General features: G+C 39.9%; 1 protein-coding gene across 1 annotated transcript in view; it reads left to right on the forward strand.

Annotated features, from left to right (window-relative positions):
• Positions 1-8296: 8296 nt before the first annotated feature.
• PIAS4 (protein inhibitor of activated STAT 4) overlaps positions 8297-21760 on the forward strand; it is a gene marked incomplete in the record, with an annotated part of 1954703 nt that continues 1941239 nt past the window's right edge. The window contains 1 exon segment of the mRNA XM_044054086.1: positions 8297-8334. Within this exon segment, the coding sequence (XP_043910021.1) occupies positions 8308-8334 (27 nt within the window).

The raw sequence follows: 21760 nt of genomic DNA on the forward strand, positions 1-21760 counted from the left end.
CAGCTGCTTCGAATGTATTTACACCGAATGACATTGGTGATACCAACCCGTGTCGCTCCCATCCTACCGCACAGCTTTCTGTAAATGTAGTAGGAACGGTTGAGGAATAGAGGCCTTCAGTACTTATAGAGCTCCTTGATGTTGAAAACTGGTTATGCAAGCAACCGCCTTTCTTCACTAACAGGCAATTTAGTGAAGAGCCAGAACGTGAGTTTACCAACACATCTATTTCTACAAAATTAAAAGAACTTGACTCTAAATCACTGAAGGTTAAGAAACTTCAGTTAGAAATCAGTTATTTCAATGCGTGTAAAAAGGAAGGGTTGTCTCTAAAGGTCTCCAGTCCTGGCAGTATCCATCTGGTTTAGAACCAGGGTCTGAGTTTTATAAAGAACTTATTGTTCTTTTTAACAGACACGATATCGAATTGATGGACTTAATATCTAAACACTACCAAATTAGTATTGACAATTTAACAGGAGAGATTACCGAATTGGATCGTGATATCAAAGGGGACAATGACTTTAAGAGATATTACTATGATTATAAGAGAATCTTCACTACCATAGGGCAGCAAATGATTAAAAATACAGATAATAAAATTAAAAAAACTAAATAGAGACATAACGGACTATAAGAACAGAGTAACATACCCTCCCTCACCCCTTTCTCAAACACGTAAACCTAATGGACATAATGCTACACACCCCTTGGTACCGAATGGTAACGCGAGAGTAAGACCAACACCGGGAACATCAAGAACAGAAGAAAATGTCAGTTGTAATGGATTCAAAGACCGTAGTGATACAAGAGAGAATTTGCAGAACCAGGACTATTTTTTTCCAAACACAGAGCAATGACCAACAGTTTTTTCCGAACAGGGGTCAGAACCAACAGAATTACAACACCCGAAGCAAAACGAACAACAGGAAGGGGTCCAACAGTATGAAGAGGTAACTGGAAGAATTGTGAGTGTACTTAGAAACACAGAAGGAGGCTTTAAACTGTATAACTTTACAGAATTTGAAATTCCCTTTTGCTTGTGTGATTTTTTTGCGAAAGGTTTGACATTTGTACCCTCCAAAAGGTTTGATCCGGTTAGAATGCTAATTGATCTTAAACTTTATGTAACAAACTTGAACCTAGCGTTACTCTTTGAGAATAGTAATGAAACTACTAGGACTCTAAATGTCACAAGTACTTTCAACCCACCTTTGCACCCCCTGTTGTCTTTGTTCGAATTTATGTGTGAGATGGAATTTAGGAATTTGGCTAAGCAAAATACTACTGTAATGCCCAACATGTCCAAAGCAGAGGAAGAAGCTTTGAAGTCCTTAAAATCACTCTCTGTAAGATTCTTAAAACCTGATAAGGGGGGTGGTTTAGTAATTATGGGTATGGATGAGTACACAGAAAGAATGTTAAAGGTACTTAACACCGACACTTATGTTAAGGCAAGTGTGAGAGAACTGAATGGGGCTTACAGACATATTAATTCCTTTTTCAATGATTTATTCATCGAGGGTTTGATTGACTTGCCTACATTTAACTATGTGTCAGTTTTAGTCCCTAGAGTCCCTGCTATCTTTGGTGTATCAAAAATACACAAAAGTATTAGTGACCCACCGATGAGAGCACTAGTGAATGCTAGAGGGTCTATTACCTACGCATGTGCAAAATACGTGGATACAGTGTTGAAAAAATATGTAAGTATGGAACACCAGATATGCAGGGACTTGTGGGCCTTTTTAGCAGCACTCAATGAACTTCCTTACAGTGACACTGCCACACTAATGACTATAGATGTAAAGGATTTGTATTTTTCTATCCCACACACTACGGGTATGGAGTGGGTAATAGAAACTATGACTCGACATGGAGCACCAAACACAGAAATAAGATTAGTCCAAGAGTTATTGGATATTATTTTGGCAAACAACTTTGTAATGTTTACTAACGAAATTTATCGTCAGAAGGTTGGAGTTGCAATGGGCTCTCCATGTGGGGCAAGTTTTGCCAACCTGGTGTTAGCCCACTGGTAACATTGCTTTATTTACAACAACGAGTTCAAGAACCGCATTATTTATTACAAACGGTTTTTGGATGATGTGTTTGTGATATTCCATGGTAGTGAAAGAACTATCGAAGACTTTATCAATGATTTAAATACCAGTACTAATTTTTTAACATTTACATATACAGCACATAGAATTAGAATTAATTTGGATATACATCTTGAAAAAAATTACTTAGATAAACGTTATGTAGCGAAGATTCACCGTAAGAGTACTTATTCAAACACCATGTTACATTATTCTAGTCTACACCCCCCCCAACAAAAACGTGCATTAATCAAAGGGCAGCTGGTGAGGGTTGCCCGTATGGTGACTGAGGAAGTGGCTTTTGAAGAAGAATGTAATTTAGTGAGTGAAATGTTCACAAACAGCGGTTACCCGGAGAATTTAATAAGAGTAGTGGTTAAGGAGGTCCAGAATAAGAGAAAAAATGGGACAAATATGCCCATTTTAGAAGGAGTGGGAGTGAGTAATAAACCCCACAGTGAGCAGAATGTTGAGTCAAATGAAACAACCACTATGACTGACAACAACTTTAGAAATGACCATGTGACTAGGAACTATTCTAGAAGTTTTATTACTCCCTTCAGTATAGATGCAGAGGAATTGAAATAGATTTTGAGGAGAAACTGGAATATACTACTCATGGAAAAGGAGTGGAAAGATAAACTTAGAGGGACTCCACTGATTATATACAGAAAAGGATTAAGCATGAAGAATTTGTTGGAAACTAACACTCCTACTTTAGTAAGATCCCCCAGAACATTCAAATGTAAAAACTGTAACTACTGTAAATACATAAAAACAGGAACTAATGTTATAGTGAACAATAGAGTGTTTAAAACGATAGGGAGATGCAACTGTAACTCAAAATCAATTGTTTATTTGGCTCAATGTAAGTTATGTCCTGCGTTTTACGTAGGAAAAAACTGAGAGAAGGTTAAGAGAGAGAATATATGAGCACATATATAGCATCAAAAGGAACAGAATTGAAAATGCTTTGGCCAAACATTGTAGTGAGTATTAAACACATTCCTTTATGTTCCGAGTACTGGACCAGGTTATTGTAGACTGGAAGGGGGGCCCTTTTCATTTTATTAGAGCAACATGAACTTTTTTGGCAGTTGAGACTCGATTCCAGTAGGGACCCAGGTTTCAATGGAACAATATCCCTTACTTGTATCTTGAAATTAAAAAATGTGGGCAGATAGATTTAGAATTTTATTAAAATTTGTACTTTAAATATGGATTTTAAGGACTTTTATAGTTTAATACTTAATCATGTGTGTATTACTAGTCTTGAGGTTTACCTGGTATAAAATGTTCTATATATTTATAAACTGAGTAATGTATGTTTAAAAGTTTTTAAAAAAAACTCTTTTAATAGTTTGATTAACTGCTTGATTAATTATTTAATTAGCCTATTAACTGATTTGTATTTACCGAGTGGCTTTGGTGTATGTTTTTTTTGTATGAGGAAGTCTGGGTATTATCCCAGACGAAAAGCGCTTCACATGAAATTTTTGAGTAGTTCAAGTGGATCCAGTTGTCTTTTTTTTGGACTTGGTTTTCATGGCTTCTTAGATATAAATTCTATCTAGCCTAACCCAGTTTTTGTATCTTGGAGAATAATACGTAAATTAACTCAGAACTCCTTAGTACTGAATGCACATCGTCCATGCCAAACATTTTCAGAAATTTCTTCAAAAATCTACCATCCTTTGTTATATTTTCCCTTCTAGGCCCCCAAGACACATCTTCACTGTTACAAACCAAATTCCAGTTTCCATCTGTAAGTAATATTTATTGCTGAAAACGGGTTATTTCTCCCAGAATTTTCTTAAGATCATTTATAGCAGTTTTAGGTGGAATGTAAATGCATGCCAGTGTAATCCTCCTCCCTTGCCAGTAGCCCCTTATTACTATATATCTTCCATTATTATCTTTTTTCCTCGTCTATCACTATTAGAGCTCCTATTGGAATTAATATAAGTACTAACAGTACTCCTCTTTTCCTTTGTCCCAGACATTCCGCTGAATAACCATCCTGAAAACCTGTCTTTATCAAATTCACAGGTTCATTTCTTTCCAGGTGTGTCTTCTCTACCATAGCTATTTGCAGTCTACATTTTTAAATATAGTTCACTACCCTTTCTTTTTTATATTTATCCAAGACCATTCAGGTCGAAAGACATTACAGAAAGCTAATTTTCTTACATAGTTATTACCACCTTTGATGTATAACTGTTTTTTTTTGTTACAGGTCTAGTTCCAACTTTTATGTTGCATGCATATACTGTTTGGCAGGTTGGTCTTTTATACAGTTGTTTCTTATCATATCCATTTGAGCCCATGTCACATCTTACATAACTTTTTGTTTTTTGAAACCCCGCAAACAGAACAAACAACCCCTCAAACCGCCCCCAAAACCTATCAGCTTAATAATAATAATACACAAAACTACGTACATCTTCAAATATTGAAGTGTTTGCTTCCTAATAAGAACAAACGTTCTAAGCTGATAGCCATACAGACAGGCTACAGTTAACCAAAAAGAAAGGTTAGTCATGCTAACATGCATGGTACAGCCTGTGCTGTTAAGTGCTATCTGATTTTGTCTATCTTCATAGCTATCCCAGCTGAGAAAACACTTGAATGCTTTCAGTAAACACTTTCTCCAAGCCATTTTTCTTTACCAAATTGTCTTGCAAACTAGACACAAAACTGCTAAGGGTACCTTGCTTCCCAGGAAAAGCTTTATAATATTCAATATTCTTTTTCATTTACATGCTCTGTAATAAACTTGCTGTTGGATAACGCCTAGGGTCTTAACCCAGTCTTTACCATATGCAAGCATGGGAAAAAATACACTGATTTTTCTTTTGTCATACTCTCTCAACCAGACCTTTCCTCCCACCTTCCTTTTTTTTTTTTTTTTTTACATTGTTCAGTTTTAAGAAAAGTAGACACTGCAAAGGAAAAGAGAGAGAAGGGAAAAAAAAAAAAAAAACTAAAGCACCTGTTTATATCAGTATCCCCATTGCATTAAAAATGAGAAAACTTTACTTCAAGCCTAATTGGTTTTGTCTTATCTTTAAAGCTCTCCCAGCTGTGAAAATCCCTGATTGCTTTCAAAGAACATTATGTCCTAGCCAATTTCTCTTCCTTTTCCCCTCAGCAAATCCCCTTCTACCAGACTGTCACCAGTTTGTCTTTATCAGATCATCACCATGGAGACATGAGAACCAGACAGCCAGTTTCTCTTTATTAGATTATTTCCATGGAAACATGAAGACCAGCTGCAGAATTGCTACTAAGTATACATGCATTTGCTAGAAAAATAGCCTCATAATATTCTTTTTCATTTACTTGCTCTCACTTAAAACTAATCAATCTAAGGTCCTTAATCCAATCATTTCCCCCTGCAAGACTGAGAAAAAGCATATTAATTTTAACTTTGTCATACCTTTTTAACCAGGCTCTTTTTTACACTGCACTGCCTATATTTCTCAAAACTGTACAAGAAGAAAGAGGGGAGAAAAAAAAAAGCACTTGTTTACAATCCCCATTACACTTAAAAACAGCATGTAAAGAAAACCATGCACCACCAATAGAGTACTATTAAGAAAAGAAAATGTTTACTTACAGTTAGCTTTCGCCCCTCTGTTCCCCCCAAAGCGTTTTTCTGAACATTAATGAGATGAAGTAGGGCATATAATTTAGAGACCCCCACAAGTCCAACAAATTTTGAAAAAGTCCAATATTTCCAGATTTTCTTGTTCGGTCATATTTCACATATATAGGCAGCGGTGGTGCAGTGGTTACCGTTACCTCACAGCAAAAGGTTCTCCGGTTTGATTCTTGGCCGGGATGCCTTCTGTGCGGAGTCTGCATGTCCTCCCTGCGGTCACGTGGGTTTCCTGCAGGTGCTCCGATTTCCTCCCATGTTCCAAAGACATGCAGTAGGTGGATTGGACACTCTAACAATTGGCCTTAGGTAGAGTGTGTGTGCGAGTGAGTGGTGCGAATGAACTACCGTGGCAGGGCTAGCCACTCAGTGGTGTAAACCTTAGCTCGAGATGATTGTCACTGCAGAAAAGGTTGAGGATGGATGGAAGTCCCTTGTAACTATCACATTAGAACACAACCTTGAAAACTGCCGCAGTAGTTAGGAAACTGAGAACCTATGTACACAATGAACAGTCTTTCGATCACCATGTATCCACTATTGTAAGAAAGTGCTTTTTCTTTGCACAGTTTATTACTAAGGGTATGGTGTCCAGATCTAAGGATTTAAACATTCTTTTGTACTCTGCACTCATTAAATCAGTCATTGAGTACAGTAGCAGCCTTAGGTCAACTGGCACCCTAGGCAAAAGGGCACCCACCACACTACCCAGTGCCCTCATCCTGGTCTACCTACACCAAATAATACTGGAAAAGCACCCCTACCAGAGCTGTGCCCTAGGATGGCCGAGTAGTTGGTCTGTGCCCAAGGCCGGCTATGAGTATAATGTCCTCTTCGATATGTACCTATCTGAACATCTGACACAGCTCAAATGCCCAAAACGCTTTTTTAGTAAATAAATCAAGAGTCTAAATCATAAAAACTATGCAGACCGTCTCAAATTCTTGTCCTTCTTCTTGGTGTCGTTCATGCTACTGAGGTGTGGCATACAGATCTTCAACAGACCTACTGCACATTCTCAAGCCCAGTGGGGGCATAAACATTCCCTCAAGAGATCTGTTTTTCATCATAAGCAGAACTTGTTGGAGGGATAGGTATGTATCAGATAATACCACTCGTTTGACATTTTCCTTCTCTCCACATAAAGCAAAGTACTCTCTTACACTATTTAGACGTAATCTGGACCAATGGACGAGTAACCACAAATTCCCCCGTGGATAGGGGCAACATGTAAATGTTCTATTTGTCACCACATACCTCTCAGCTGTTCCTGATTTTGACTCTAATCCCTTGTAAAACTTGATCTTTGGAGAAAAGGTGAATTACACTTAAATAATGACAATAATTAGGGGTGTAGACTTATTTCAGAGAATGCGTATTACTCACGCTCTCTCATTCTGCCAGCTTCTTAAGTTAACAGTAATAAATGTCATCGATTCCTTTGAAAACTATGCTTCTCTGTGTTATTTGTACTTAAAATATAAAGTCTAAAAACTTTATGGGAAAGTATGGCAGAGTTTCTAAAAATCCTCACAAATCAATAATAGGTAAGCACTAGACTATTGGCCCTAAGGCCTATATAAGCCTAGCCAAAAAGGTACCCTGGCTTTCACCACCCAAGAACATTATTTTCCTGTGCCCCTGTCGAGCAGGGCCCACAGAGGTGATCCCCAGGGTTAATCTCCTATTTCCCATCCAATCATCTTTTCTAAGCATATATGAGTTTAAGTTGAAATCGTTTTATTCTGCCCACTTTTTAAATCAGAAGCACTAATTTAAAAATGTTCCTTAAAATATGAATTTCTCTTTGTTTCCTTTTCGAGAGAGAGATATGATCCGAATAACGTAACAGCCACTCTTACATTACGGAATTCGAAAATAAAGATCCTTCATCCCGATAAGTGCAAATGCAACTTCCGCGTACCCATCTGCCCAAAAGATGCCTTAAAACTGGAGAAATATACCAATAAATTTAGCTATTGCAGCCAGAACAATAAAGTTGAGCTGTGTTTGCAAGCAACTTGTGCACTACACATTCACATAATCAAGTTATGCATTTAATCTCTTTTTACAGTATGTTCAACAACATATATTTGCCGGAGTACATAACATTAGGCTAAACTCATTTTTAACTTATTTTTCAACACCTGACCGCTATCCTAAATATGCAGATACTTGGTTACAGTTCTTTGCTATCCAGAATTTTAACTTTTCTTTTTTTTGGGGGGGGTAATACTACGTGTTACCAGTACTGCAAAGACATACTACAAAAGAGAAACTCTCACAATGCAAATAATATTCAATAAGCCGGAAAACTCCATCCACAAGGATTTTTCCCGTCCTGCCTTGACAGAAAGAAACGGTACTTATCAAAGAAAGTATTAGACGTTTGCAAGCTCCTTACACTGCCGGGCACCAACAGAAACCGTAAGAAATACTGTCACTGTGATTGGTAGACTTGACTGCGGCTTGGGTCCGCGCCCTAATACTATTGGTCAGTGCCGTCATATCACATGACACTCGCGGTGCATGGTGGAGGCCAAGATGGCGGCTCAACTAGTGGAGGTTAAGGTAAGTTGTTTTTGTTGTGATTGAGGAGATTTTGGGCGTTCGTTGCATTAAGTGAGAGGTTGAGAAAGACAGAGTTATTGTAGTAGAGTAAGTCAACGTCTTCTGGACTGAGTTTTTTTTGAACTGTAGTGGGGTGTGATTTGGGGGCGTGTTTGTAAAACTGGTATTAAGAGAGGGAGGCGACTGTCGGCCCCGGTCTGGGGGTTGTGAACTGTAAGGGGACAAGAGTGATGCTTTCAGTAAGGCAAGTTTGTTATGAAGGGGCGTTTGTCATGCCTCTGCTTATAAATGTCTTTTTGAGACCTGGTATTAAGTGCAGTGTGTATGTAGTAATTCTGAATTCTAATGTTTTGCTTTTGTTGAATCGGGTTATATGTGACTGAGAAGCTTATTTATCAGTGTAGCAGCTGATGCCTCTTGTCTTGATTGAGTTATAGTGCCTGACAGACTGGAAAAGACCAAGTATTAAAAGACGGTTAATGGTGTCGGGCTTACAGCACCGTCATTTTCTGAGTACTGATTGATCTTGTTTGATTTGTCTCAAGTCAAACCTAATTTGATGAAGTGTACACCTTCTATTTCTAGTTTCATGTTCGTGCAAGTTACTTATGATAATGTTTTGTTCACTAAGTTTTACTTTAGCTCTGTTAGTTGTATTGATTTTTGGAATTTATTTTTTGTAGTGGAAAGGGTTAGTTTTTTTGAACAGTCTTATTTTTTTGGTAACACATCCCATGAGAACTTCTGCGTTTGGTTTGTTTGTTTGTTTATTTATGGCAGATTGTATTATTTAGGTTTGAGGTAAGGAGAAGTTGTAGTCCGTTCAGTATGTGTGCATTCTCCTGTGGTACCTTAAGGACAACTTCATTATCTTGGTGTGTAAGGGGGAGGTTGGCTTATACTGTAATTTGCTAGCATTATACTGGTTATTTAATAAGGTGATATAAAGTGAGTAGGTTAGCTAAACTGTGCTCTTGTGGAGACATCCTTTCATGCTGTTGTCAGTACCAGAGATTAAAAGAAAAATGTCCCAGCAGCAGAACATTTTTAACCGAGTAAGGAATGCCATTGCATTATTCCACCATAAATGGGATGGAGATTGCACTCAGTCTGGTTTTAACTCGATGTTTTGATATCTTTTGGGAGTGCTGATGATGTCCAAAGCAATAGCTTCTTCCTTTTGATGATACAGATAATTTATTGTCTTATTACATTTGACTGTGGACTTCAGCTGACAATCAGCAAGGGTGTGTGTGTGTTTTCTTGTTGTAGTTGTATAACTTCAATTTTTACACTCTCTTGCTGTTTGTTACTGTGGATTCTTTGCCTTTACTAAGTAGTTATTTGTTTCCCTTCTCCGCAAAGAAAGGGGTCATGGTTCATTGCTTTGTTTTGTTCTTAATGTTCTCAGTTACTTTAATCTTCTTGCAAAATAATTTAATTCTTCTAAACTTTGTTGTGGCTTGTGCATTTTTGCTCTCTGGTCAAGTGGCCCAGTGCTCTTACAGTTAACCCCCCATCTCAAATATGGACAGCCAGCGTAACACAAAATGTAGTAATCTATTTCAGACTTTCCTTTCTAGATGTGATGCTACTTGTGTGGTCAGTCTCTGCTTTCCACTCTCTGACGGGTGGTATTTTACTGAGCAACAGAACTGGTTACATGATCGTCTTCAGCAAATGTGGCCTTCAAAAGTGGGAACGCAGCTTTCTAGTAGCAGCCTTTGGAAAGAGTCCTGTAGAGAATGAGTTCCTTGCCTCACTGTTGGGTGATCTGTGGTTCAGTGCATTTAAAGCAAGTGTTTCTGTATTGCAGTGTTGATTTAGTAGAACGAAATATGTTGGCTGTTTTGATTGGAGTTGGCAAGATAAGAGGGCAACATGGTGTTTTATAGGTATGCTTTGGCAGTAATTGATTTATTTTGGGGAGGCACAGAGGTCTTCGTGTTCTTGTTTGTACAATAAGTTAAGGGTGGGGTGGGTTGGTGGGAAGGGGTTGTTCCTGCCCCAACAAAACACATGTGCTTACTTGCAGTTTGAGATTTTGTAGGTTTAAGAAATTCTGCTGTTAAATGTCTGCTTTGGGCTTTTGAAAAGATGCTTCACTTTATTTATATTTCTGCAAAGTGTTCAATAAAAGGTTAATCTTGCCTTATTTTGTTGGTAACATTTGAATACTGCTTTGAAAGAGAGTCCCCCCAATATTTCAGGAAAAACTGTAACCTTGCTGTTCGTACTGTAAGACATTGCTGAAGATGTCATTTCAGTTGTGAAAATGTGGCTGTTTGACAGATGTCATAGAACTTTTGTGTGTGTGTGAATATATGTCATTGTGTGTGTGTGAATATATGTCATTGTGTGTGTGTGAATATATGTCATTGTGTGTGTGTGAATATATGTCATTGTGTGTGTGTGAATATATGTCATTGTGTGTGTGAATATATGTCATTGTGTGTGTGAATATATGTCATTGTGTGTGTGTGTGAATATGTCATTGTGTGTGTGTGAATATGTCATTGTGTGTGTGTGTGTGTGTGAATATGTCATTGTGTGTGTGTGTGTGTGAATATGTCATTGTGTGTGTGTGTGTGAATATGTCATTGTGTGTGAATATGTCATTGTGTGTGTGTGTGTGAATATGTCATTGTGTGTGTGTGTGTGAATATGTCATTGTGTGTGTGTGTGTGTGAATATGTCATTGTGTGTGTGTGTGTGAATATGTCATTGTGTGTGTGTGTGTGTGAATATGTCATTGTGTGTGTGTGTGTGTGAATATGTCATTGTGTGTGTGTGTGTGAATGTCATTGTGTGTGTGTGTGAATATGTCATTGTGTGTGTGCGTGAATATATGTCATTGTGTGTGTGCGTGAATATATGTCATTGTGTGCGTGAATATATGTCATTGTGTGCGTGAATATATGTCATTGTGTGCGTGTGTGAATATATGTCATTGTGTGCGTGTGTGAATATATGTCATTGTGTGTGAATATATGTCATTGTGTGTGAATATATGTCATTGTGTGTGAATATATGTCATTGTGTGTGTGCGCATACATGCAAGAGTGTGAGTGTGTGCGCGCATACATGCAAGAGTGTGAGTGTGTGCGCGCATACATGCAAGAGTGTGAGTGTGTGCGCGCATACATGCAAGAGTGTGAGTGTGTGCGCGATACATGCAAGAGTGTGTGTGTGCGCATACATGCAAGAGTGTGAGTGTGTGTGCGCATACATGCAAGAGTGTGAGTGTGTGTGCGCATACATGCAAGAGTGTGAGTGTGTGTGCGCATACATGCAAGAGTGTGTGCGCGCATACATGTGTGTGTGTGCGCGCATACATGTGAGTGTGTGCGCGCATACATGTGAGTGTGTGCGCGCATACATGTGTGTGTGCGCGACATGTGTGAGTGTGCGCGCATACATGTGTGAGTGTGCGCGCATACATGTGTGAGTGTGTGCGCGCATACATGTGTGAGTGTGTGCGCGCATACATGTGTGAGTGTGTGCGCGCATACATGTGTGAGTGTGTGCGCATACATGCGAGAGTGTGTGCGCATACATGCGAGAGTGTGTGTGCGCATACATGCGAGAGTGTGTGCGCGCATACATGCGAGAGTGTGTGCGCGCATACATGTGTGCGCGCATACATGTGTGAGTGTGCGCGCATACATGTGTGAGTGTGCGCGCATACATGTGAGTGTGCGCGCATACATGTGAGTGTGCGCGCGCGCGCATACATGCAAGAGTGTGAATATATGCGTGTGTGTGAATATATGTAAGAGTGTGTGTGAATGCAAGAGTGTGTGTGCGCATACATGCAAGAGTGTGAGTGTGTGTGTGCGCATACATGCGAGAGTGTGTGCGCATACATGCGAGAGTGTGTGCGCATACATGCGAGAGTGTGTGCGCGCATACATGCGAGAGTGTGTGCGCGCATACATGCGAGAGTGTGTGTGTGCGCGCATACATGCGAGAGTGTGTGTGTGCGCGCATACATGCGAGAGTGTGTGTGTGCGCGCATACATGCGAGAGTGTGTGTGTGCACATGCGAGAGTGTGTGCGCGCCACATGCGAGAGTGTGTGCGCATACATGCGAGAGTGTGTGTGCGCATACATGCGAGAGTGTGTGTGCGCATACATGCGAGAGTGTGTGTGCGCATACATGCGAGAGTGTGTGTGCGTGCACATGCGAGAGTGTGTGCGCGCATGCGAGTGTGTGTGCGCGCATGCGAGTGTGTGTGCGCGCATGCGAGTGTGTGTGCGTGCATGTGAGTGTGTGTGCGGCGCATACATGCGAGGAGTGTGTGTGTGCGCGCATATATGCGAGTGTGTGTGTGAATATATGCGAGTGTGTGTGTGTGTGTGAATGCGAGTGAGTGTGTGTGAATGCGAGTGAGTGTGTGTGAATGCGAGTGAGTGTGTGTGAATGCGAGTGAGTGTGTGTGAATGCGAGTGTGTGTGAATGCGAGTGTTTGTGTGTGTGTGAATGCGAGTGTGTGTGTGTGAATGCGAGTGTGTGTGAATGCGAGTGAATGCGAGTGAGTGTGTGTGAATGCGAGTGAGTGTGTGTGAATGCGAGTGAGTGTGTGTGTGTGTGTGAATGCGAGTGTGTGTGTGTGTGAATGCGAGTGTGTGTGTGTGTGAATGCGAGTGTGTGTGTGTGTGAATGCGAGTGTGTGTGTGTGTGTGTGTGTGTGTGAATGCTTGAGTGTGTGTGTGTGTGTGTGAATGCTTGAGTGTGTGTGTGTGTGTGTGTGTGAATGCTTGAGTGTGTGTGTGTGTGTGTGAATGCTTGAGTGTGTGTGTGTGAATGCTTGAGTGTGTGTGTGTGTGAATGCTTGAGTGTGTGTGTGTGTGTGTGTGTGTGTGTGTGAATGCGAGTGTGTGTGTGTGTGTGTGTGAATATATATGCGAGAGAGTGAATGTGTGTGAATATATATATATATATATATATATATATATATATATATATAGTGTGTGTATGTGTATATATATATATATATATATAAATATATATATATATATAGTGTGTGAATATATAATATATATTAGAGTGTGTGTGAATATATAATATATATTAGAGTGTGTGTGTGAAAATATATATATATATATATATATATATATATATATATATATATATATATATATATATATAAAAAATGTTTGTGTGAAAATAAATATATGCTTGACATGTATGGGCAGTCTATTCCAGAGTATGGGAAGTCTGTCGGTCAGGAACCTATCCCTCCAGCATGTTTTGTTCATTGTGATGAGCAGGTTTAGATCCCTGGAGCGTGTGGCTCTTGAGGGATTGTTTTTTCTTTAAGTGGAGCATGTCCAACAGGTCAGGGTTTGACATGGCCTTGTATGTTAAGCGGAGATCGCCTCTGAGTAGACTATATGCCACAGAGTATAGCTGGAGGTTTTTTAGACTGTCAGCATATGGCATCTGCTTTAGGCCTGTGATTCTTTTAGCGAGGTATTTCTGTGACCTTTCCAGCTGTTGCAGATGTCTTGAGGTACATACCAAACTGGGCATTATACGCTATAATGGGTCTAATGAGGGATGAGTACAGTGGGACAATGACCTCCTTTTTTCTGGATGAAAAGCCCTTAGTGATGTGGTGTGCCACACAGGATTTCCTGACTGTTGTGGCGATGTGGTTATCGAAAGTGAGACTACTGTCCACCTGTGTCCCTATGTCTCTCATCACACTTTCGATGTTTGTGTCCTGCCACCTATGTGGTAATTCATGGGTACAGTTTTTTTCCGAAGGGGATAACAGTACATTTCTTGGCATTAAGCTTGAGCCCATGGCTCTGGCACCAGGCATCTGTTTCTGTAAGACCCTTTTGTAGAATATCCTCCTCATTTGGGGTTTCAATAATGGCTCCCAGTTTGCAGTCATTTGCAAATTTTGTTAGCCAGAGTCCCTTAGTGTTGGCCTGTACTTCAGAGAAGTAGATGCCAAACAAGAGTGGTCCCAGGACTGAACCCTGAGGTTCTCCACTTGTCTGGAGATGGATTTGGAGTCTGCTACTTTTACAGTCTGAGTTCTGTCAGTAAGCCAGTTGGCAACCCATCGAGTGACGTAGGGATTTTGCCCAGCTTAGTAAGTTTATCTATGATTTCAGAGTGGGGGATGGTGTCGAAGGCCTTGGCGAGGTCCAGATAGGCTGTTTGGACCACCTTACCCTTGTCGACAGCTCTGGAGACTGATTCGAAGAAGTCAGTCAGATTCATGAGACAAGATCGGCCCTTTACAAACTCAAATGTTTGGGGTCCAGTGTTTGAAGGTTGCCAATGTCTTTGTTTACAAGTTCCATGATGATGCGTTCCATGCCCTTGCAGATCAGGCTTGTCAGACTGATGGGATGGTAGTTCCCGGGATTCAAGGCGGGTCCTCCCTTGTGGAGCGGGATAACTGTAGCTGTGCGCCACTCAGTGGGCACGAAGCCTGAGGTGAGGCTATGATTAAACCTGACACTTAGGTGAGGTGCCAGTTCATTTTGTAATTCATGTAGTACACAGCCTGGGATGTCATCTGGTACTATGGATGCTGTATTCTTAGCTTTGGAGAGTGCGGTTTCTACCTGTGTGGCTGTGATTATCGGAATTTGGCCATCTTTTGGTGTTGAGATGGGCCCTTTAAGGGGAGAGAGGGGGGTGAAGTTGGCACTAAATCGATCTGCCATGATATTTGCAATATCCTTGGGATAAGTTTATTTAATGCCATTCTGATGTAGCTCAGAGCAGATCTGAGCATTGCTCTTTAGATTCTTGACATAACTATAGAATGCCTTGTGGTTGTCTTTGGAATCTTTGGCAATTTTATTTTCGTAACTTGCTTTTGGGGATTTTATGAGGGATCTCAGCTTCTTACTGAGGCTGGGGAGGGAGTTTTTTTGCATCCTGGGATTTTCCTCTTTTCTGCAACTGTTGCTTCCTTCTGTTGTATAGTCTGTTTATAGCAGGGGACTACCAGATTGGCTTCCTTTTTTTGGAGAAGAGCATCTTGGTTCTGTTTGGGATGGCACGATTCATACACGAGTGGATGTGCTCATACAGTGCCTTAGTGTAGGATTCTGAAGTCTAACTTCCAGATCCCTTCTGCATCTGTTTTGGGAAGTTTGACACTTCAGTAGCATCAAGTTGGCTTTGGAGAAGTTTTTTAAGGAGGTTTCCTTACTGGGGGATGGGATGTGGATGTCAAAGGTGATTTGCTTATGGTCAGACCTGACCAATGAGGGGGTGACCACTGGTGTGGGGGTGACCACTGGTGTGGAGCATCTATCTCCCATGTTGGTAATGACCAGGTCTAGGATATTGGAGCCCCTGGTGGGACAATGGATTAGTTGATCCAGGGCGTTGGAATATATGAATTCCAAGAACCATTGGGAAAAGGAGTTGGTACCCAAGTAGTTTTCCCAGTTAATGGCAGGGTAGTTGAAATCGCCCAGTATTAGGGTGTTTGGTTGTATCTTAATATTTTCCAGTATGTTTAGAAAGGTGTAGTGACAATCTTTGGGCATGGTGGGGGATCTGTAGCAAACTACAATTTGAATTGCAGTCATACCTAGTGTTAGTTGCACCTTGAGAATTTCAGATGCATTGTGTTGGGCAACTAGCCTGGAGGTGTGAATATGGACACACCACCTTTAGTGTTTCGGTCTTGGTTTTGTGGCCGAAAAGTGTGGTAAGAATTGTAGCCTGGTATTGCATGGGTGCTCTCTGGAGCTTTGAATCAGGTCTCAGTTACTGCACAGATATCAATGTTCTCCATTTTTAGGAGTGCCTCGAGAGAGTGCATTTTGAGGTTTAGACTCCTAACATTGAGTAGCATTACCTTCAGATTTTGCATGCTTATATCTGTTACAGTGGTGGTTTTATACTTTGAACCTTGCCTTAAAACGCCACTATAGGGGTGTCAAGAGCTTTAGCCAGTAACCTGAATCCCAGGGGTGGCAGGTGCAGACCATCTCTGGCAAAGCATCGTGGTTTGTCAATCATGTCTTCCCAGGCAGACAAATACTGGATCCCCTTTGAATGACACCAGAAGGTTAGCCAATTGTTGAAGTCAATCGTTTTGTCCTTATGTGGTGTCATTCTGGGCGAAGGCAAGATGCTACTCGGGGCTAGGGTTAAACCTGCGTAGATCACATGATCCGAGAGCTCTTCATTGTCTCTCCATGTAGTCCAGAGAGGTACGTCTCAAGTCATTCACTCCAGCATGGACAATGACAGTCGTATTTGTATGTGTTGTGGGGTGACTTTGAGTGCATGCATTATGCGGCGGATCCTGGTACCCGACAGGCAGCTGACTGTAATTTTTCTCCTTGTTCAGCCTGGTGAGTGAGACATCAGTGTGCCTGACTATAGAGTCACCTATGACTAAAGTGTTGGGTACATTGTCTTGCCTTAGGGGCTGTTGGGTGGCACACTGGTGTTGTGAGCTGTGTGTCACTTTGGTTGTGACTGGTGTTTGTTTGCGTTACGGCTTAAGATGTCCTTGCTGCTTGGGCAGGTTAATATTAAGGGCCTCCACATATGTGGATGTAGTGTTGCTATGTGTGGGTGTTGATGGTGTGGGTTTTGAAGGGCTATGAGTTGCTTGAGGTGTAATGCAGGTGTCAACCTTCTCTTGACTGTCTAGTACAATCTTGGCCAGAGAGAACTTTGCTTCCAGTTTGGCTATGTAAGTGCATCTCTCGCAGGTTGCAGTGTTGGGTGGTAGGAGGAGAGGGTTGTCTCTGTACATGAGGCAGTTGCTGCACTGCCCCAGTATGCCCAGATTCACCAGGTGGACAGGAGAAATCACCGGAAGCTGACCCTTGGACATGCCTGTTTAGGTGCCTTTTTGTAAAGTTTAACAGCTGTTTTTCCTTACCTTTGCAATTATAGGCTGTTTAGTGCCTGTGATTAATTTCTCCTTATTGACAAGGAGAGCAGAGTCCCCGTTCACTGTGCTGAATGTCAGGACCACGGAATTTGGGTACATTTATTTATTGTGTCGACTTTCGCTGACATAATTAGCATTTAAAGGCGAGCTGAGTGCTTGAATCAGTTTCAGGCTTCTTATTGCTTTCCAGGTTCTAGAGCAAGTGCTAGTCACAGGGGTTCAGATTTTAGTGCTACTACTGAGAAGCCAGCTAGTTCTAAGGGAAAAATTTGAAGACCAGACTTTCTGGCACCTGTAATACTTTTAACTGTAGCCTCGCAGTGCTGCACAATGTGAAAAATGTGCAAATGCACGTGTTTTTAAGCCAGAAAGTTGAAAGGGATAGAAATCAGCCCAAAAAAGCTAATAAAATTACAATTTCAGAGCTGGAAACCACTCCTCTAGCATTAGGCAGTACAATGCTCACCAGTCCCACTGGTAAGCAGTAGGACTTCTCTCTACCACAGCAAGGTCTGGATAGCCCTGAGTACAGAAAATTAAGTCCTGAGACGAGCAAAGCCTGGGATATGGACTGGCTGGAAAAGGTGGGAAACGAGCAAACAAGTTAGTTTTTTTTTTTAAACAGGCTAAACAATGCAATAATAAGTAAATAAACACAAAAAAGGCTAACACACGAGTGTGTAGTCCTAAACAGTAAATGCAATTAAAACTCTAGAAAATTGGCAATGTAAAACTTTTTAAATGAAGCAAGGCAAGTGCACACTTGCAAAACGATTTAGGAGGCAGTAACACAGCAGATTAACTAGCTAGTATATGTGTGTGTATATATATATATATATATATATATATATATATATATATATATATATATATACAGCAAAGCAGCTAAAACTCACACTTCAGATGCAGTGCAACCTAGAGCACTTGAGTTGTCACAATATTAAGGTAATTATAGTTATAATAAATGCTCTAAAATATACTCTATATTTCCAAAATGTTTGAGAAGCAGTCAGAACCAAAGAGATTCAGGCAAAATTTTTTTTTCTGTATATCAGCAAATTAAAGGTGTAGCCATGGGTTCGAGAATGGCACCAGCCTATGCCAGTCTGGTTCTTGCTGCCTGGGAATTGAATTCTCTAATCCATTTACCTGACTTCAAGTTTGTACAGCTTTATAAGAGGTACATTGATTATGTGTTTTTTGTGTGGTAGGGTGGTGAGCAACAACTGCATACATTTCTGGATGCTCTTTCTGCTGTTACTTTTTTAAAATTCAAATTGTCTTCCTGTGGGGAAACGAGCTACTTTTTTAGACATGTATATCTTTTGACCCAAATCGGTTAACTGGGTCATCTACACTACACAGAAAAAGTACTTTCAGAAACAATTATCCAGACTACACTAGTATGCATCCACTTTCTATGAAGCAAAATATGGCCATAGGACAATTTATTCGTATTTCTAGGTTGGTCAGTGATGAAAACTGTTTTAAAAAGACTGTGCTGTTCTTAAATGTTTGTTGATAGACACTACCCTGTGGGGTTGCTGGACTCCATTATTACAGAAGTTACAGTGGCTAGACCAAGTAAGTTTTCACCAATCATCAAAACTGGCTTCCTTCCCAGAAATGGTAATGTTTCTAGTTCTTGTGACTCCAACTCTGTCATGACGACTGGCACTTTATCTCAAATAACACACAACCCCAACCAATCGAATTTCATCTACAAGTCCACATCCCACTTCTGGTTCTTTACATACTAATTCCATGTATCTTGTGGACCCTCCTTCTGCTTCTTCCAATACTCCCTCACAACAGAATGTCTTGCATGATTGGGCAGTGGCTTTTCCTATTCCCATTTGCAGGGATTCCACACAGATTAAGAGAATAATTCTCAATAACTGGGACATATTAACTAATAGCCAGGAAGTTGCAAATAGACTAGGTGTTTCTCCTGTTTTTTACATAAAAAACCAAGATCACTCAAATTTTCTTTCGAGAATAGAGACAAGTAAGTTTCATATTGATCAATGTTTGTCACAAAACTTAGATATTGGAATGTTTTCAAGTGGTCTGTGTTGCCTGTCCACATATTTTTATATTAAACCGGTTTGTTTTCAGTCATAATAATTTTACATTGCAATTCCATGAACATTATGATTGTAAATCTAGTAATGTCATTTATGCTGCTGTGTGTAATTACTGCCCAGCTTTCTACATTGGGAAGACCACAAGAATGCTGTCTTCCAGGATCAAGGAGCATTTAGCTGCAGTCAAATAATGACCCAAGAAATGCATTGGCAAAACACAGATGGTTATGTCATAATTTTTCTGGCTTTAAATTTCTGGTCTTACAGAAAATACATTGATTTTTTGGAGATGTAAATAATCTCTTAGAAGTGAAAGAATTGTTGTGGCAGCTGAAACTCAGTGCAGATTCCCTTCCTGGGTTGAATGAGAGTTTAAATGTCAAATGTGTTTTTTAAGGTGGAGACGATAGAACTTTTAACATGTTGATTGACACCTACTTAAGTCACTTGGGTTCACTCATTGAGCTGATTGACACTTGTTACTGTTAATATTTTATTGGCACACAATTAGACATTGCAAAATGTTAATGGTTAGAGCCGTTTAATACCACCCTTTACATGTATATGTATATAAGATACTATTGTGTTTTTGCATCACTTGTCTGAAGAAGTCCTGTTTTTCTAATAAAGGGACGGAAGCTTACTATTGGCTCCTTCGTCTTTTATTCATTTTAGAAGTTTTAAAGTATATTTCATTATATTCTTCTACTGCTGTGCCAGTCTTTGTTCTTTATTTATTTATTTATATATATATATATATATATATATATATATATATATATATATATATATATATATATATAATTTGTATGTGTGGGGGAATATATATATATATATATATATATATATATATATATATATATATAATTTTTGTGTGTATAGTATACACACAATATTAATAGTGTTTTATATATTTTAGCTTGTGTGTATAGTGTACACTATTTAGTGTGTTTTATATATTTTAGCTTGATTGCATAGTACCTTGTATTGCTGAAAGTTTTTTGCCTGGTCTCTGTTAAGCATATTGTTTTGTAAGGATGGGTAGTCGGGGGCAGGTTTATGTAGTGTTTTTGAATATCTAGGAGTGGTGGTGCTGCGGTAGCGTTGTCGCCTCACAGTAAGACGCTGTCAGGTTCGATTCTCAGCTAGAGCGTCTTCTGTGTGGAGACGTGCGTGAATGGGCGTACCTTCATTGAAGGTTGTGCATCAGGGCTGGTAACTCTGCACGTAAAAATCAACTACCAATCATTAGCAGACCGGAGTTCCGCTGTGGCGACCTCCTAACCGGGAAAAGCCAAAAGACACAACAAAAAAGTATTAGGAATATTTTTAGTATACACCAGTTGAGTGACTTTCAGTTACTGTTGAATAGGTCTTTTGTTATTCCAAATTGGAATCTCAGTTTAAGTTGGTGGCTGTTGTCATGATATGTGGTAAGTCTGTGTGTGTGTATGTTAGGAGATGGTCACTTACCGAGTTAGAATAGGTTCCAATGGGTTCTGAACATTTTGAGATTTTTGCCCTTATCTAGTTGGTGTTGTGATTAGTTGAGACAGACCTAGTGGGTGAGAGCGTGCAGAGGTTTACAGTTTTGCCAGTCATTACTGACATCACCTAAAATGAAGTGTTACTACTAGATACCCGTACTTTAATTTCTCTCCTGGGTGTGTTGGCAGGGGGTGTAAAGTAGAAGAATAGTGTTATTTATTTTTTTTTCAGTTGGCTTTAAACTGTGTTAAGTATTTCAGTGGAGTGAAATTTTGAGATTAAGTAATAGGAGGAGAGATTATAGGAGCTGAGGTACAGTAGGGCAAGACTTCCTCTATTTTTGTGGGGTCTGTCAGTTCTCTATACTATATCCTGGAAGTTGTAATTCTGTAGATTTTGTATTGAATTTAAGTCATGTTTCAGTAATGGCTGAGATATCTGGGGAATAGAGTGATATCCAGACATGTAGATTTGTAATTTTTATTACTAATGCTACAAATATGTAATGTTAACTAGACTCTCTTGGCGGATTTATGCTTTACAGTGTGGAGAATATTATGCCTGTGAATGAGAATTGGATTGAGTGGAAAATGGAGTAAAGGGTACATTAGAGGGTGGATGGCTTATTAACTGAAGATGCAGAGTTATCTGGGCGGTCATGGTGGTTGCAGGAACTGGTTATGTGTTTGGGTTTATATTAGTAGTCGGTCTGGGAGAGTGTCTCCACACAGCTGAATCTTTGGGTATGAGAATTTTTGTGGGGGGGGGGTTGATCACAGTGAAGTGTTTTGCATTTAAGACAGAGACATCTTAACATATGCGTCTGATGCTGAGTGAGTAGATTCACAGGTTTTTTAAAATTTGTTCCATATTTTTTTTTTTTTTCCAAATGGTATTCGCCAAGAGTCTGCGACAGGGATAGCCACACAATTCTGTAAACCTTGGCTATAGATT

Source organism: Protopterus annectens, chromosome 13.part0, assembly GCF_019279795.1.
Source record: "Protopterus annectens isolate FY-2018-M chromosome 13.part0, PAN1.0, whole genome shotgun sequence".
NCBI classification, from domain to species: Eukaryota; Metazoa; Chordata; order Ceratodontiformes; family Protopteridae; genus Protopterus; species Protopterus annectens.